This window comes from Acartia tonsa, chromosome 5 (assembly GCF_053477335.1).
Source record: "Acartia tonsa isolate MP-2025a chromosome 5, ASM5347733v1, whole genome shotgun sequence".
NCBI lineage: Eukaryota > Metazoa > Arthropoda > Copepoda > Calanoida > Acartiidae > Acartia > Acartia tonsa.
The window spans coordinates 41,259,365-41,278,313 of NC_137264.1; the positions used below are offsets into that span (position 1 = coordinate 41,259,365).

At 32.7% G+C, this 18,949-nt stretch overlaps 1 protein-coding gene across 1 annotated transcript; it reads right to left on the minus strand.

Moving 5' to 3' along the window:
* Window positions 1-271: 271 nt before the first annotated feature.
* LOC145319521 (histone-lysine N-methyltransferase SETD7-like) lies at window positions 272-6,861 on the minus strand. The gene is made up of 9 exons (XM_080161700.1): window positions 6,747-6,861; window positions 6,269-6,394; window positions 5,395-5,554; window positions 4,867-4,976; window positions 4,556-4,671; window positions 4,006-4,072; window positions 2,141-2,260; window positions 1,704-1,839; window positions 272-562 (listed from the first exon to the last, which is right to left on the minus strand). The coding sequence occupies exons 1-9, from the start codon at window positions 6,797-6,799 to the stop codon at window positions 449-451; spliced, it is 1,002 nt and encodes a 333-aa protein (XP_080017826.1). The 5' UTR covers window positions 6,800-6,861; the 3' UTR covers window positions 272-448.
* Between the last annotated feature and the right edge of the window lie 12,088 nt (window positions 6,862-18,949).

The following is an 18,949-nucleotide window of genomic DNA, read 5'->3' on the forward strand; positions in this document are numbered from 1 at the left end:
TTACATATGTATATCTTTTGTAGCATGAACGATAGACATACAGACCAAATAAGTTGTTTAATTGATGCTTTTGAAATATGTTCAATAAAACTAATTAGCAGTTTATTTTGAATAGAAGCGGAGAAAATCACATTTCCCCAAAAGCGTCACGAACAGACAGTCAACGTGAGTTATAGAGTAGCTTCACCACTAAAAAATTTACTAAAAAAATGTAATAATACAAAAATATTATTTTTCTAAATCTAAACTTATTACAATACAATATCACAGGTTTTAGTGCAGTAATGCGATTAATTAACATTTTAAATATTATTTACACCATATAAATGTTAAATTTAAAATTTTGAAAATGTTAGAAAATAAAAAAGAAGCTTTTTACTTTTTAATATCAGGATGATAAAAAAGGGCTTTCCATAGATGTATAAACTATTATGTATCATCAATACAATCATAATTCATCTTTAGGTCCTAAAGATGTACCATAGTAAGCTTTCCATTGATGGACAAACCAATCAGGTTGATCTGGGTCGCTGGTATAGTTGTAGCCATAGTTTACTGTTACCTATAACAAAAATACTCATTAAAGGGCGAATATAGGTTCGATATGATATGAGCTTATATCAAAGGTGCAATTCCATAGATTATAAATAACTTAAAAATATTGACATATTCAATTGTATAAGTCTATTTATAGCTTAAAACCCGTCAATCTCGAAAAAAAAATTTGGAATTAGTGTGGTTCCCTAAGAACTCAAACACCCTAGCATCACACAAGGCTTCGTGGCAAGGTTGAATTAAAAAGCTTTTGTTAAATGATAGTCGTAATAACATGGAAACCAATTAATCAGGGGTAAATATACCCTCCTTCTACCTTCATAAAGTAAATTATTTAAAAGTTAAAAAAAAACATCAAATAATGTAAAAAGTAAAAAAAAATAATCGATAAAATTTTCTTGGAGGAAGAATGATTTCAAATCCCTGTTTTTTTGTGGCCGTGTGTGTGTGTGTTGAAAATGCGCACAGAAGGGTTGTTTATATCATCATGAATTAATCAAAGATCTCTGTACAGAAAATAAACTTTAAGACGTATTATTTACCCTGTCAATACTCCTGACGCCTAATAAACATTTAAATTATCTTTTAAGGTGCGTGCCAATGTAATAGTCAATCAAACTTAAGCAAAATAGTCAAAAAAAAGTCTTGTAAAGGGCTAAAATAAACGATTTTGTCGGCAATCTCATTTATTATATGTTCAATTGAAACAGAAAATTGCAAAATCTACTTAAGGATTTTTTTGAATTTTCAAATTTGGCATAGATATTCTAAAAGTATGTAATGGCACCTTTGATATAAGCTCATATCATATCGAACCTATATTCGCCCTTTAAGATACATTTTTAAAAATGTACTTTAATATATTGGAATGATGCATTGAGTATAGCAGGTGTTCTATATTAAGACATCCTAATTAATTTCAATCATCATTTTTCTTCCAAACAACCACTTCATAAAATAGCCAACAAGTAGAATTATTTTTTAAAAGTTTTAAAGTTAGTTTCTGTTAAAGGCCCACACAGCATCTAGGCTACCACAAGAGTTATGCCCCCTGCTAGGGGTTTGAGGCCAGTTTGTAGATGTTATCCAATGGAACCAGACAAAAAATGTCCCAGAGAAGGTTGAGTGATTTTTATGATTGAACTTACCTCAGTTCCCGCAGGGATGTCTTCTATGGCCGCCAGGCCCATGATGGTGCCCAGAATAGGATGGACAGGGAACAGGATGAATTCAGAGTTGGGCTCAAATGCATGGTTGGCCTTGTGGCTTAGGGTTGCATTATACCTAAAATTTAGACATTTTATTAGATTTTGGAAATTTAGTATCAACTCATAAAATAACACTGCATAACATTTGTTTTAAAGATTTAATAGTACATAATAAAAATATGTGGTTGTCTTTTGGCGGTTTCCCTAAAAGTGCCTCGTCGAACACCAAACGCCCCTCCCTATGATATTGAAACAAATTTATAATAACCAAGACGAGAGAGCGGAGAGATTTTTTTATAACTTTAGATTAGGTTAGGTTAGGTTAGATTATATTGGGTTATAGCCTCCAGGTGTAGAGCTATATTATACATATTTACCTACTAATATTATTTCCTAACTCTGGTGGAAGGTCTATACAGAGGTTGCTACCATCCTCTAGGTCTAGAGCTATATTGTACATATTGCGAACATGTTCTTCTTCATCAGATAGATCTCGTCTAAAACAGGATAGAATAAGAAATTACAAGACTACAAGGCAATGCTAGTTTGAACCCACTAATCATGTTTTGATAAAAATAAATAAAAGTTTTTCTCCATGAATAAAATTTTATTTTGGATAACAAAGACTAAAGCTTTCTTCAATATTTAAAATATATTTCGGATCATGGAAAGAAAACAAAGTCATTCCTTAATTAGGACAGAAGTCACCTTCCTAGGAAGGACATAAGTAGCTTCCCTTATGTGAGAATTTGTTAGATGAAGGGCATAACTTGCCTCCCTTAACAAAGATTTTGCAAGATGGAGGACAAAAGTAGCCTCCCTTCACCACACAAAACCTAGCTTTTTGGTCCTTCACATAGCAAAATCTTGCATAAAATAGTTTATCTGTCCTTCACATAGCAAATTCTTGCAAAACATAGCATTTATGTCCTTCACATAGCAAATTCTTGCAAAACATAGCATTTATGTCCTTCACATAGCAAATTCTTGCAAAACATAGCATTTATGTCCTTCACATAGCAGATGACATGAAAACTCTGCAATGCCACTTTTCTTACATGGCACCACCTCAACCTCGTTTTCATGTCATCTGAAGGACTGAAAAGGGGCCAATCGAATAATTGTTAATCTAAATGTACTATGTAAACACTCTTGTTATGTGTGTTCTGATTAAGTTCTCATATCCTGTTAAATAGAAGTTCAAACAGTACTTTTAACTCAGCTGAAATTATCATAATTTATGCAGGGGTAAATTTTAAATGGGGGGGGGGGAGGGTTAATAATAATGAATTATCATAATTTATGCAGAGTTAAATGCATAATTGATAATCTTAATGTATTATGTAAAAACTCTTGTTATGTGTGTTCTGATTTAGTTCTGATCTCCTGTTAGAAAAAGGTCAGAAAAGCCTATGTTTTGTGAGATTTTGCTATGTGAAGGACCAAAATGCTATGTTAAGGACAGAAATGCTAAGTTTTCCAAGAATTTGCTATGTTTTGCAAGAATTTGCTATGTGAAGGACAGAAATGCTATGTTTTGCAAGAATTTGCTATGTTTTGCAAGAATTTGCTATGTTTTGCAAGAATTTGCTATGTGAAGGACATAAATGCTATGTTTTGCAAGAATTTGCTATGTTTTGCAAGAATTTGCTATGTGAAGGACATAAATGCTATGTTTTGCAAGAATTTGCTATGTTTTGCAAGAATTTGCTATGTGAAGGACAGAAATGCTATGTTTTGCAAGAATTTGCTATGTTTTGCAAGAATTTGTTATGTGAAGGACAGAAATGGTATGTTTTGTGAGGTTTTGCTATGTGAAGGACAGAAAAGCTAAGTTTTGCAACTTGAAGGACATAAGCAGCCTTCCTAATGTAAGAATTTGTCAGACAAAGGACATAAGTCACCTCCCTTAAGTTAGATTTTGTTAGATGAAGGACATAAGTAGCCTTCCTTAGACCAATCTCCAGTGACTTCTGTCCTAATTAGGAATGACTTTGTTTTCTTTCCATGATCCTATATTTCTAATTAGCATTGTGGAGGAGAATTTAATCCGTTTAGTGCAATGGCATATGAACTTTTAATGAACCCTAGCAACTAAGGGCTTCTCAAAAAGAAATTAGAGGGAAGTGGGCAGAAAATTGCCTCACTCAATCATATAACTCATTAAATTCACTTTAAAAAGATTCAAAAACCCTATCAAGAATTATGTGAAGCTTCCCTACAATATAGAAAAATTACTTACCTGTCTAATGGTCGAAGAGAGCTATCACAGTCTATTATATACCCACTGTAAAATGTTATTACTTCTCCTGAAAATAAATACAGTTACTTTATTTTCATTCTACTTGTCTTTTTTTATATGAAAATATCTATCTGTATATATCTGCATTAATTTTGTATATCCTGCCTGGCATATAGTCCCTGCATAGCTCCAGGTATAGAACTATATCTGTATGTATACCTGCATGTATATCCTGCAAGGCACAGTCGCTGCATAGCTCCATGTATAGAACTATATTTGTATATACCTGCATGTATATCATAGCATATAGTCCCTGCATAGCTCCATGTATAGAACTATATCTGTATATACCTGCATGTATATCCTGCCTGGCATATAGTCCCTGCATAACTCCAGGTATAGAACTATATCTGTATATACCTGCATGTATATCCTAGTATATATTCCCTGCATAGCTCCAGGTATAGAACTATATCTGTGTATACCTGCATGTATATCCTAGTATATATTCCCTGCATAGCTCCAGGTATAGAACTATATCTGTATATACCTGCTTGTATATCCTGCCTGGCATACAGTCCCTGCATAGCTCCAGGTATTGAGCTCTGCCTAATCTCCACTCTGTCTTCCTCAAATGGATCTTTGTGCAAGGCATCTATCCCTAAGCTAAATAGAAGAATATGTTAATCATAACTCAACTTCCCTAAAATTTAAGAACAAAATTGTTTCAAATAATATAATCTAGCAAATTAGTTTTTTTGATAACAATGAGCCAACATCTTCTTATCATTGACATTTGATAATCTTTCTTTTTGATATGTGTTTTATAATTAGATCAATGCAATGTAAAGGTAAATGTACCTATAATGAGAAGGAGGTGAATATGTTAGTAAAGGTCCAGTAAGTTCACTAAATTTTAGAATCCAGGATTCTCCAGTCTTACAAATTTCTCCTAGTCGAGTTCTTTTACCCTGAAAATCAAAATTAGTTATATTAAGAAAACATAATATAGTAGAGTTACTTTTTAGTGTTGCTTTTCAGGGATGAAGGGGACATTGGTCAGTTTATTACACTGGTCCCCAAAGTTTAACAATGGCGATTTTTTATTCGTTTGCTTAACAACTTTGGGGCCTTTTATTTAGTTTGATTATTAAATTGAGTGTCCAAACGTTTCAATCACTAATTGTAATCTACAAAAGAGTAATTTTATGTATCATAAATGGGGATTTACATCAATTTAACGGCCTATTGCTTATCCCATAAGGTCCATGGTTGCTTTCTATTTATTAGTGATTAAAATTAATTCTTACTATACAAACCTATCAAATTTTTGTTCTAATGATCTAGTATTTTCAATGAACATATTTATAAATATATTTATCTATAAACCTGAAGTAGCAAATGATCCATCCATAGTCCCACAACAGCATTAGAGAAATCAGGATACAAGTATGCTCCAGACCTGGGCTCATCTGACAGTCCAGATTCATAATAGAATAGTCCTAGCCATCCTTGACCAACAAGATACCATGTTGGCTCTTCAGGCATCCTAAATAGAAAATAGATAGATAGAGGTACAGATAGATAGTCCCAGCCACCCTTGACCAACTAGATACCATGTTAACTCTTCAGGCATTCTAGGTAGAAAATAGATAGATAGTGAAAAAGATAGATAGTCCTAGCCACCCTTTACCAACTAGATACCAGGTTGGCTCTTCAGGCATCCTAGATAGAAAATAGATAGATAGTGAGAAAGATAGATTGTCCTATCCACCCTTGACTAACTAGATACCAAGTTGGCTCTTCAGGCATCCTAGATAGAAAATAGATAGATAGTGAGAAAGATAGATAGTCCCAGCCACCCTTGACTAACTAGATACCATGTTAACTCTTCAGGCATCCTAGATAGAAAATAGATAGATAGTGAAAAAGATAGATAGTCCTAGCCAGCCTTGACCAACTAGATACCAAGTTGGCTCTTCAGGCATGCTAGATAGAAAATAGATAGATGGAGGGAAAGATAGATAGTACTAGCCACTATTGACCAACTAGATACCAGGTTGGCTCTTCATGCATCCTAGATAGAAAATAGATAGATAGAGGGAAAGATAGATAGTACTAGCCACCCTTGACCAACTAGATACTTAGAGGACTCTTTGGACATTTTAAATATAAAATAGAATAAATAAAACAATAAAATTTCTAATCATAAAAAAAAGTTCTGCAAATTTATTTTTAAAAGAATAAAAATACTTATACTTACTGTATAACAGTAAGCTCAGTTTCAAAGAAGGCCTCAGTATTGGCCTCCATATGGACAGAGTCCCGCAGGGCCCATTTCTTTAACCTCAGGGAGGCTTCCTCCCCGTGGTAACACTCATCCCCCTGACTAAAAAATTATCAATTAATTGTTTGAAAGGTTTCGTGATTTTTTATAAGAAAAAACTAAATAAAATCTTTCAGATGCCAATATAAAGGTATAGCACAATCATAGACGTAAGAACTGAATAGGGTATTTGTCCCCCTTGCAGTAACTTTTATTTATTCGCGTACTTTTTATATGGAAATTAGGGGATAAGACAATTAACAAAGAAATAATTTACAATAAAAAAAAATATCCCTACTGTAGATTTCAATTATTGGTGGAAATGTTTAGACAATGCTAGTTTGTACCAGACGGACATACGGACGTGTCCTAGTCATAAAATAACTATGCTTCTAGTTATAATAAAATAGCTTACCCGCAATGTATCATAAGGTTGAAAATGAATATTGAAGAAGACAATTTCAACATGATTAGAGCACATTATTCTATACTAGGATTATAAAAATCATCTGAAAAATATAAAAAATTAATCAGTAATTAAAAACGATTTTTTAAAATCATTACCATTACATGAAAACCCTACTTTTTTACAGCAGGAAACTTCACAAAAGAAATAAAGTCAATGGGACCAAAACAAACGGTAAAAATGATTAGATGGACATATATACAGGGTGCGCCACATAAATCCGGACTTTTTCTTATTTTTAAACAAATGAACATAAAATCGTCAATTTAAAAGATTTTATGGAATTTTAAAAACTGGAAAGCAAACTAGGTATATGACTATTAGATTATTCAATAAAATCGCCGCCAGCCTCAATCATCGCCTCTACCCGCCCCCTAAACCGCCCGCCGACCCTGGTCACCATGTCCCTGTTCAAGCAGGCGAAGTTCTCCATGATAGGAGCAGTGAGAGAGGTCTTCTTGGTATGAGCGCGTCTATTGGTTCATGCTTTAATGGCGCTCCAGGCTCAAAAGTCCATTGGATTAAGATCGGGGCTGCTGGGAGGCCACATATCCTTAAGGAGTGAGTAACATCAGGATCCAAATTAACCCATCTTTAAAGCTACTCTTTGACACGGCGGCTCTCATTTGGGCCACAGTTAAGCTAGAACAACGTTTTATACCTTTTTAAAAATGGCATGAAAATTAAGATAGGGTTATCAGCGCAACACATAATCTAAAACGAGTTTCAAGGTTCCATATGGGCCCCTGAAGTCAAGAACCGAGAAATTTTCAAGATTTTTGACGTTTTTGACATCTTAAAATCTACCACGATCCACTTTGTCGGAGCACTACGGCCAAGTCAGCTGGGATAGAGAGCTCTAGTCTTTTCTAGTGTTTTCACTAGGTATCTGATAGTAACTCCAGCAAGTTTTATTAGTCCATCTCACCTACAGATGGGCTGAGGTCAGATTTAGTAGGCCCAAGTCATAAATCCACGGTAATTTATCTGCGCAATTCGAATGTGCCTTGTTGAACATATGCGCGGCCAGCTCGGCGTACACGTCCTCCATCGTCCAAAGATTTTCATGGGCAAAAAGGTCATTACCTAAGCTTTTTATAGTGGGGTCAAACGTCCTGATTGGTCAAGTAGTTTTGGCGCTATGGCCGTTTAAAAAAAGTCCGGATTTATGTGGCGCACCCTGTACAAATCTTCGCTTTCAAAAAATATACATATTTATAATATATAATTTATGGTTATTGAAATAAATTTAAAGGAAGGTATCTAGGTAGTTTAATCCGAATACATTTTTGTCCTACTGAGATTTCTATGAATAATAATTTTTAATAGCGCAGCTACTTTATAGATAAGGTATGCCCGTACGTCTGCAATGATCGGCACTGTAGTTATACAGTAACAGATCAAGGATACACTACTGTTCTGATTTGAAAACTTATAAAAAAAATTTTAAATCCTTGACAATTTTGAGTTTTTTAAATTAAATGTTGTTGTAGAAAATATGGATAAAAGTTTCCTTGTTGTTTAAAACAACAGATAGATCATATTACAATTTTGATTTGATAATATAAAGAAATTGATTAGTACGAACTTATGTAAATGTTATTTTAAGATTTTTTAGAGGCGAAGCCTCTCTATAACACTGTCTGTCTGTCTGACAGTCCATCCTATAGTCCGTCCGTAACGCTATGGGGGAATGGTGATTTTCTTGGCTGCTATTTTAGATAAATTGTCTTTTTTTTGTGAAGTTACCCCTTAATAAAAAGAACATTCAGTAAAAAACTTTCTTTTAAATATTCGCAAGTGCCTTTTATTTACAGGGTATTGCATGGCTTAGCTTAAACTGACCCTCAATAAGTATAAAAATCGTTTAAGGCCACTTTCCGAATGGAATATATTACATTACAACACTTACCAAATTTAAATCATAACATTGCAAGATTTCAAATGCAAGGTATTTACTTTTTAGAAAAGTTTTGATTCAGAAAATGCTGACTCAAATTTCAATCATTCAAAATATTCAATTAAATTTTCTTTATTTGGGAGTTAAACAAATATTATGCAAAAAATATTGTTACATAAATTTATTTCATGATTTAATTATAACTATTTGTATTCTAAAAAAAAACAGAAACATGATTTTTGGGTGACACTTTTGGTGTTAAGACAATTCAACCGAAAATAAAAAAATCGATAAATGCCATTTTCCTATCAAAAACTTAGTAACAACAACCTGGACTAACGTTATTAAATTCTTATGATAAATATCATACCTAATACACCTACTTTTTTTTAAATGTTCACAATTTGAAAACTTCTTTTTTGGACTTAAAATAGATATTCTTAACTTAAGGTATGCCAATGTGTCCGTAACAATATAGCTATAACCAATGGTATGTTTTATAAAAGGATATTAAGTTGAGATAGAAAAATATTCAAATGATGTCAAAAATGGGATGTCGAAATCATATCAGCCATGAACATTTGTTATCAAAGAATGCTACCATTTTTGACCTGAGATGTTGTAATTATTATTGTATTTTAGTTAATTGCTTTTTAATCAATAGAAACATTGTTAGATTATTGTTGCTACGCTGCTTATATGTAAAGCATTCCTGTTTAATGACAGTCAAGTATGGTGTTCCTTCTTACGTAATATTAACTATCTTATATTGTAACAGTGTTCCAAAAAAAAAAAAAAAAATTCAGATACAACATATTTATGTATATTATGGCTCATTTTGGACCCATGCTGCAAAATCATGTATTGTATTGTTTAATAGAAAATTTTCTACGAGAAGTAGAATAATAATCATTAAATTAATCCCTATTTTGTTGGTCCTACACTTCGGCCCCTCGGAGTCATCATAATTGTAATTCACTTTTCAATTCATTATCCGCGGAAAAAGAATTTCATGGACAGTTATAGAGTATCTTAGCTATAAAAAAAGACACTCCAAAAAAATGTACACAGTTTTCAAAAATCCGCCTGTCAAATATTCTTGTGCTTTTTGGTCGACTGTGAATATCTTCAAGTTGGTGACAGTTTATATTTTTGTTTGCCTAAATGATTTTACTCATCTTGATGAGCTAACAAGCAAAAAAAAGCCGTCCTCACACCTTAACTTTTAAACCAGCGCAATTCAAAACAAGGATGAAAAAAGTAGCAAAGCATAGAAAATTTCTAATTTAAGGAAGAATAATGTGAGTTAAAGTATGCTCCTTAAATGGTCAAGTAATGTATAGAATTAATTTGAATTATCCAATATTTCATAGAGTATTCGAAATAACATTTTCCACTTTTGCTTAACTTCGATCGTCGGACTAATTGATTTCTGCAGAAGATGCGGACTGAAGAATATTTAAAAACAGATTTCAAAGGTCATTCTCAGATCAAAGTAACATGATGGCTGACTGTTTGTGTGTGGATAGCGAAGGATCTCGCTGACCGCCGAACTGATATAATTCTTCTTTATAGTAAAGCTTTTATAGTTTAATTATTTCGGGATATAGAACTTTCCACCTTCCCAAGATAAATTGTTACTGGAAAATCCTCTTTTCCCTATTCCTCTCATAAAAATCATACTTCCCTTCCCTCGTAATCATGATATGTTAACATGATATAAAGGTATTTTTAAAAAGTTATACTGTAGTAGAAGTTCATTGGTTAGAATAACCTAAAATATACTTTTGAAAGTAAGAAATTAAAACTACCATTTCACTTACAGATAAACGGACAAACTGAATTATAGAGTGGCTCTGCTACTAAAGTTTCTGGTTAGTAGTTTTACAAAAATAGCTGAACATTATGTAATTGTCATGCTAAATCCATTTATATATATTAGTTTAAAGTATGTCTGTTTATTTTGCTTACTATGTGTTTAAGATATCATAAACGGCATGTGCCTTTCATGGACACTTAGTTTTGGTCCTTAGTCATTTATAATCCTGAGTTATGTAAAAGTAGCATAAAACAATCCCAAGACTAATATTTTTAAAGATAGTCTATATCATCCCCGGATCAATGTGAAGCTTCACTAAATTGAATATTTCAATTTGGTCACAGGTTAGTGATTAATAGAAATCTTACTATTTTTAATACTTAATTAATACTAGCGGCTTCGCCCCTAGCCTCTTGGGGCTTTGCCCTAGGTAATTAAAAAAAAAAATAAGTATCCCCACTAAGGTGCCCCCACTACTTTCTATCAACAAAAAAAATTAAGTACCCCCACTAAGATAACCCCACTACTTTCTTTAAAAAAAAAAAATATGGGGAATTTTCTGTTTTTTGAGGGGGTTGAGAATGTCCCACCCCCCAAGAAAATAGCTTAAAACCACCACAGGACCAATAGGTATATACCCTGAAGAGAAGAATCCGATCGGTTCAGTGGTTATCGAGATCTTAAGCTTCAGACAGACGGACAGACAGGCAGAAAGACGGACAGACAGACATCAAGCTACTTTGTATTATAGATCACGATTTGCAAAAAAATTTATTGCTGCGCTAAGATATAAAATTCTTGTGTACAATTTTTTACGGTAACAACATTACAAGTGTCATTGTAGGTATCATATTCGTACTTCAATCATAACATCTCAACATGATTTTCAAATATTTTTCAATGAATTGAATAACTTGTACAACACATATCATGTTTTATTCAAATGCTTCTAGCTATAGACATCAAATTTGATAGTCGTATTTATACAGTACAACGAGAATAAGAAGTAATTCAAACCCTTTCAATTCAAAGAGGTAGAAGTAAAAACTTTAATCTTAGAACCCCCCCTTACCCCAGTAAAAGTTCCAAATCATCATGTTTTAATGGACTTTCTGATACCGATTATAGAGTTGCTACGCTGTCTTAATCATACCTAACTGTTACGAGAATCATCATGCAAAATGATATAGAGTTGCTACGATGTCTTAATCGTACTAAACTATTACAGGAATCATTATACAAAGTTTGAAGTCGATAGGACAGTACTAACATGCCCAAATTGATGATAGAAGCTATCCGTTTCGTATAGTTTGACGAACGGACCTATCCGAATTATAAGAAAGGTGTATTTTTAAATTATGTAATCTAAATAAATGAGAGTAGCTTCTACCAAAAAGCTGGCAAATATTTCATTTAATACATAGTTATCAACTTATCAAGCATAAACATTGACCTTCTCAAAAGAAGTGTGTTTCTTATGCTTGTTTTTTAACAATCCCTTTTAAGTGTTCAAACAATGCTACTTTGATTTAATTTGGGAGGTTAGACCATTTAGGTGGTTTGGTTATACTTTGTCAAATAAAATATGTTCCTTTAATTTCTTTCTAATTAATCTTATGACGTAGCCTATAAATTAAAGGCGAATCCCTAGAGAAAAAAAAACTAAAATTAGTTTCGGCTTAATTTTGGCTTATTTTTGGATAAATGTGGGGACACCCAGTAAGATAATAAGAATAGGGAAGATGGGTTGGAGAAAAGAAAAGACATCAACCCAAGATATTTTGTCCAGTACCTATCTGTCTATCAAGCAGTCTATCTATCTATATCTGTATGTCAGTCTATCTATCTATCCTTATATAAAAGTTTTTATGTAAGCCTGTCTGTCTGTGCTTACCGAAGGATCTCACTAGCCTTTAGACCTTAACGGTAAAGCTTCAAATACATTATAGGAAGGATTATAACTTTTTGGGGATCTAAAGGGATAAGTTGATTGCAGATAAATGGATGTTCACCCTTAAATATTGGTAAAAAGATAAAATTAAAATTGTTAGTGGAAAAATTTTACACTTTTAGTTTGCAATCAAGATTTTATGGGATTCGCAAAAGTTCCCTCCCTCCGTTTAATAATCTATTTGTCTATTTGCCCAATCGCATCTTAGTATATATTTATCTACAAAAGGGTAGAGGACCTAGGGGGTAAAAAATTACCTTCACTTGAGATATTTTGACCACCCGAATTCTAAGGATGGGTTATAAAAGTGCTCCTGTTAAACAAAATGACAATGTGTTGACATATAAATTCTTTAAGATTTATTTATTAGGGAAAAAAGGAGGCCATGGCTGACATTAAGTCCATTTTATGTAATTTCTACTGTTATAATTTACATAATATTTCGAAATGTTAATCAACCTTAAAATACTATCCAAGTTATATAAGAAGCGGAAGTGATGTTTCAACTTGGAAAATACAATTGATATAGGAAATCTAGATGGTTATGTTTGAATTGAACTAATAGGAATGCAATAGGATCAATCCGACCATATCATGTGACTTAATTTAAACAAATCTTTGTCTGCTAGAAATTATTTAAAGTTATTGTGTCTGATTGACCATCTATGATAATAAATCTAATGAAAATACCTAACATTAGGACATTAGTCAAAGTGACAACTGAAAACGCTGGTTTGTCCTTCTCTTAGCAATAAATTTATTTAACCATCCTCTTATCTGTCTATCTACAGGGTGCGCCACATAAAACCGGACTTTTTCTAATTTGTAAACAAATGAACATAAAATCGTCAATTTTAAAGATTTTATTAAATTTTAAAATCTGGGAAGCAAACTAGGTATATGACTATTAGATCATTCAATAAAATCGCCGCCAGGATCAATCACCGCCTCCACCCGCCTCCTCAACCGCCGGCAGGCCCAGATCAAAATGTACCTGTCCAAGCTAGCAAAGATCTCCTTGATAGTGGCAATAAGGGAGGTCTTTATGGTATGGGCACGTCTATTGGTGCATACTTAAAAGTAGCTTCAGGCCAAAAAGTCACTTGAATTAAGATCGGGCTGCTGGGAGGCCCTATTTCCTTAGGAAAGTGAGTAACCGCAGGATCCAAATTCACCCAACTTTCAAACTGCCCTTCGACACGGCGGCTCTCATTTGGGCTAAAGTTGAGCTAGAACGGCGTTCTATACCTTTTTGAAATGGCATGAAGATTCAGCTAGGGTTGTCAACGCAATCTATAGTCTAAAATAAGTTTTTAAGTTCCATATGGGTCTCTAACGTCGAGAATCAAGAAATTTTCACGATTTTACACGATTTTTGACTTTTTTGACATCTCTAAATCTGCCACGTTTCACTTTGCCGGAGTACTACAGCAAAGCCATTTTAGATAAAGAGCTCTAGTCTTATCTAGTGTCTTACTTATGTATCTAACAGTATCCCCAGCATGTTGCATAACTCTACCTCATCTACGAATGGGCTGAGGTCCGATTTAGTGGGCCCTAGTCGAGAATCAATATTATACCACTAGCGCATTTCGAATCTGCCTTGTTGAACATAAGCGCGGCCAGCTTGGAGTACGAGCCCATCTTTGTCCAATGATTTTTTTGTGCTAAAAGGTCATTACCTAGGCTTTTTATAGTGGGGTCAAACGTCCTGATTGGTCAAGTAGTTTTGACGCTATGGCCGTTTTAAAAAAGTCCGGTTTTATGTGGCGCACCCTGTATCTATTTGGAAATTTATTGATTTTTTTTTCTTTCCAAGCCTACCTACTCGCGTTTAATGGACTAAAAAATATCTCTTAACCGCAAAATTGTTACTGTGGGAGGAAAAAATGAGGAAGAGGGAAATGCCTTGGCTCAATAATAATCACAACCATATGCAATGCATTAGTAGAACTTAAGACAACAGTAGTATATTCAAAGAGTTGGTTGTCTTTCAAAACAGGACCTTAAAGTGTACATTTCTTCTAAAGCATTTTAGATGTTTTAAGTAACACTCAATCTGAAATAAATTCAGTGTGTTTAAAATTTTAAGGATATACAATATACATATGTGGAATAAATAGTTTTTGCTTATATCTGTCAAAATTGAAATAAATTTTGGTTAATTTATAACTCTTAAAATAAATAATCATTTTTTTCTTCTTCTTGTGGTTTTGAATTGTTAAATTAAATCGCTTCCGTTTTTAGCAATAATTATTACCATTCTTGAAAATGGTCAATAAGTGTTATTTAAATGACGGATTTAGGGACACCAAGAATTTTTAACGCATTCCTCATTTACTTCCCATTTTTTTCTATTCTTTACTAAATATAAGATAATCAGATATTTGGAAAGTAATTGTTAAATCACGGATAAGAAAATAGATCATAAATCAATGTGCACCCAAAATTTGTGTTTTGTTAATATTTTGCCAAATTGAAGGAATATTTTGAATTTAGTTGCAGTTGGTAGTTTGCATCAATTTTCTTTTCAGTCTTGAGAAAACATACTAAAAATCATAAAAATCATTTAACTTATGTTGTATTATCTACGTATATGAAAATAGTTGAAGGTTGTCTGATTTAAAGAAGAATAATGTTATACTTAATGTTTGTTAATGTTCATATTTTACATAATAAAATTTATACAGGGTGTTTCATCGAATTTAATAAAAAATTTGAGATTAAATTCGATTTGATACTAATTTCTTGGGAAAGTTGTGGTAGTTTTATACCTTCCCTGGACCAATAAGAAGATTTACTGTTAAGGAAAGCCATATAGGTTCAGTGGTTAGCAAAATCCTTGAAATCTTATGTGACCCTGTAAAGTAAATAAGGAAGTCTAAATGTCTGGCTAGCAAATGCTTAGAATATCTGGATCTACTGCGGTTCACGGTAAAATATTGCTGGTAACGAATATTGCCAAAAATCTATGAATTTTAAAGGCTGCTAGCTGCCAAACGGCTGAATGTACAGATCATACCCGCACACCATTTTAAGGTATAAGAAGGCTTACAAATAATCTGGTATAGCCAAGATCCAATGATGCACAGGGAAAGCTTCAATAAAGAAAAAACGCGTAAAATAGGCCCTTTTCGCGCATTTCTCTGCACTGCGAGATAATTATGCATTATTGATTTATGGCTATTCCAGATTATTTATATGCTTTCTTATGCCGCCTTACAAGCAATATTTTACCGTGAACTCCAGTAGATCCGAATATCTTTATGTAATGGTTACCACAATTGATAGACAGTAATGAAATGCCGTTTCTCCAAGTCGTACGCAGTCATATGCAATGATGGAAGGGTGACGCAAATTTTAGATCTCAGTTTTCTTGATTTGAGAAAAATTCAAATTTATATAATTAGACAATCTTGCAAGCATCGCTTTTATCTTATAGAGTAAATAAGTGAATCAAATAAATCGCGAAAACTGAGATCTGAAATTTGTGTTCCCCTTTTAATATTGCCCGCGTATGACTTCAAAAACGGCATTTTATTACTGTCCATCACGACAACTCCTTTTAGCTTAATTTTGAGGAGGTTGCACCCGTAGCATATAAGAGCTTCTTTGGTTTGTTACAATTAAATTACAACTTTAACTTAATTGTTCAACTTTTTATTGCTATAGCATTTTAGATAATTGTTTAACAAATATGCTTAAATATAATTAAGAAAATGATTGATAAAGTACTTTAAATTATCATTTTCTTCGTAATTATGTGAAATAATTGTTTTTATAACGCAATATTTTTATTAATTATGTGAATTCCCAAAAGATAATGTGCATTTTTAAAGCGCTGTTTCTCTATGAAAAAAAAGTACTTTCATTCTTTTAAAAATATTCAAACTTATATGATTTATTTACAACCTTTAAGATAAGGGGGGGGGGAGAGTCGACCCTTCAACTTTTATTTTAGTTTAAAAAACAAACAAAAAATTGGTAGGAAGTCTTTTATCCTAGAGTTGATTTCGTTTGGAAAGGTGGTGATACCCGTTAAAAAAACAGTTATAAACCTTCTATTGATCTATGAAAAGCTTCACAAAAAAAGAGAACCAAATCGGTTCAACGGTTAGCGAGATTCTTCGGATACACACAGACAAACACACTTACATTATGTTACTTTTATATAAGGATTTTTACAAGTATCAATGAATTAGAATGTTTGGTGATTCTTTTTTTTTGAAAAGTTTGTCCTTGTTATTTGATGTGTGTAATCTAACATACATATTTACCTATAGAGAGGCTCTACTCTAAAGATACATACTGTTTCTACGATTATTAAACATTAGTTTATCCAGTAATTTAGGACAGCTTGACTAAAATAGTATACTATCTAGTTGCAGTATAAGTCAGGGATATAAAGGAATAATACAATAGCCGACAAATTCCCAATGATAATACACAAAATTAGTGGTTGAAACGTTTGGACTCAAAACTTAATAATCCAACCAATTAGAATTTAAAAGTCCCCAAAGATGTTAAGCCAACGAATAAGAAAATGTAATTATAAAACTCTGTAATATACAGCCCAATGTCCTCTCCCCCCTGCATTCCATTGATATTTAATTTCAAGGATTAACATCGTCTATATGGCTTTGATAAAAAGTAGTTATGGCTTATACAATATCCAAATATAGAAAGTATTAATGACTCTCTTACTACATAAATATTTATGTTTACATAATAATGACACCATTTTTTACAAGGATGACTAATAATGTGTCTCTCTAGTATATAGGTATTTCATAGAGTATTTGTTGGGAGTGTTAGCTTCATGTTAATTGGATTAAAAATATTGTCAAGAATTGGTAAACGAAATTTTATGCAATTGAACTATCTGTAAAGCAAAATCAGGGATCTTAAGGGATAAGACAATGGACGATGCTTTAATGTACACCCCAAATGATAATCAACAAAATTAAACACGAGCCTATTAAATGTTATGAAAATCACCCAAAAATATAAGCCAACGATTAAGAGAACGTGTTGATAAAACTTTGAGTACTAGTATAATTTACAGTCTAATGTCCCCTCTCTCCCGGCCTAAGAAACATATCTATATAAAATAAAAATGGTTCATCTAGGCTGGATGGTATTAAAAAAACATACATTAACCTTATTACCTAACGAACATACTGTTATCAAATGTTTTTAATTGTTTCAATGTTAAAAAAGAATGAAAAATTAGTATGGCTATTTTAATTAAGCCCTCACTGTCTGAAAGTATCCTCAGCATTTTTTTATTCTTTAGATATTCACCACAAAGAGCCAATAAAAGTAAAACAAAATAACCACAAAATATTCAAATATATTTTACTACATGGTATCTCAACACATAAGTCTTCCATGAACATTATAAGGATCTTAATGGAAAAGACTGTCTTGGAAATGTGTTTGTTTGCGGAAGCGATATTCGAGTAACACCAAGGTATTCTATTAAGGAGTATAACTCTATTTCTTTTAGAATTAAATTTATTGAATTAAAATGTATAAATATATAACTAATTTTGTTTATTCTTTTTTAGTTGTGATCCTATTGTTTTTATGCTTCAAATAAATTGTACGAAGACATCTGCATGAACAGGGGCGTCCAAGCTTTTTTTATTTTTTTGGGGGGTTAAATGTTGAAAATAAAAATTTTGAGGGGTGCCTACGGCACGCCCAAGATCATTTTGGGGGGGAGGGGGGTAATCTTTATTTCATAGAGGCATTTTTTTTATTTGGGGGGGGGGTAAAATTGAAAATCCAAAGTTCCTTTTGGGGGGTTAATCACCCCTTTACCCCCCCCCCCCTTGGACGTCTATGTGCATGAAATTGATTCCTACAGCTGGCCAAAGTTTTATTCTATAATTATGTTTGTCTGATGTAAGGGCGTCAAAGTAAAATACATAAGTTCAGATACCTCTCTGTGACAAAGACAATAGACGACAAATTGATGTACATATACAATGATGATAATAAAAATTATTCTTTCTACAAACCAAAATTATCGGTTGAAAAGTTTAGACACAACCAATTAAAATAAAAGTATCCAAAAGTTTTTAGGAAATAAAAGTTACACCGTGTTTATAACACTTTGGGTACCATTATGATTTGCAGTCAAAATCCCCTTAACTTCAATTTTTTATAAAATAAAATTATTTCAAATATTGGACAATCTTATCAACCTCGGCGAGGGCGCATTGTTTAAAAAACAAGGATGAAAACAACCATAAAAACGAAAATCAACAGTTCATCTGGCCAGAAAAACGAACATTAACAACGTTTTTAGAATTTAAAATTATTTAGATAACTGAACGAAAAATCTATCTCAAAACTACCAAAAACATTAAAATTGATATGGACATACTTTAGACTTTTGGGTAATATCCTCTTAGAAATTTTTTTCCAATTTTGAAAATTTGAGTACCCCCCCCCCCCCCTCCCCAAGACAAAGA

Bases quoted from the DNA above. Each gene is read 5' to 3' on its own strand.
- LOC145319521 (XM_080161700.1), bottom strand. From the start codon at position 6,799: ATGTTGAAATTGTCTTCTTCAATATTCATTTTCAACCTTATGATACAT. The intron at 6,395-6,746 runs GTAAGCTATTTT...ATAATTTTTTAG, and splicing joins AACCTTATGATACATTGCGG to TCAGGGGGATGAGTGTTACC. The intron at 4,672-4,866 runs GTACATTTACCT...TCTTCTATTTAG, and splicing joins TCACCTCCTTCTCATTATAG to CTTAGGGATAGATGCCTTGC.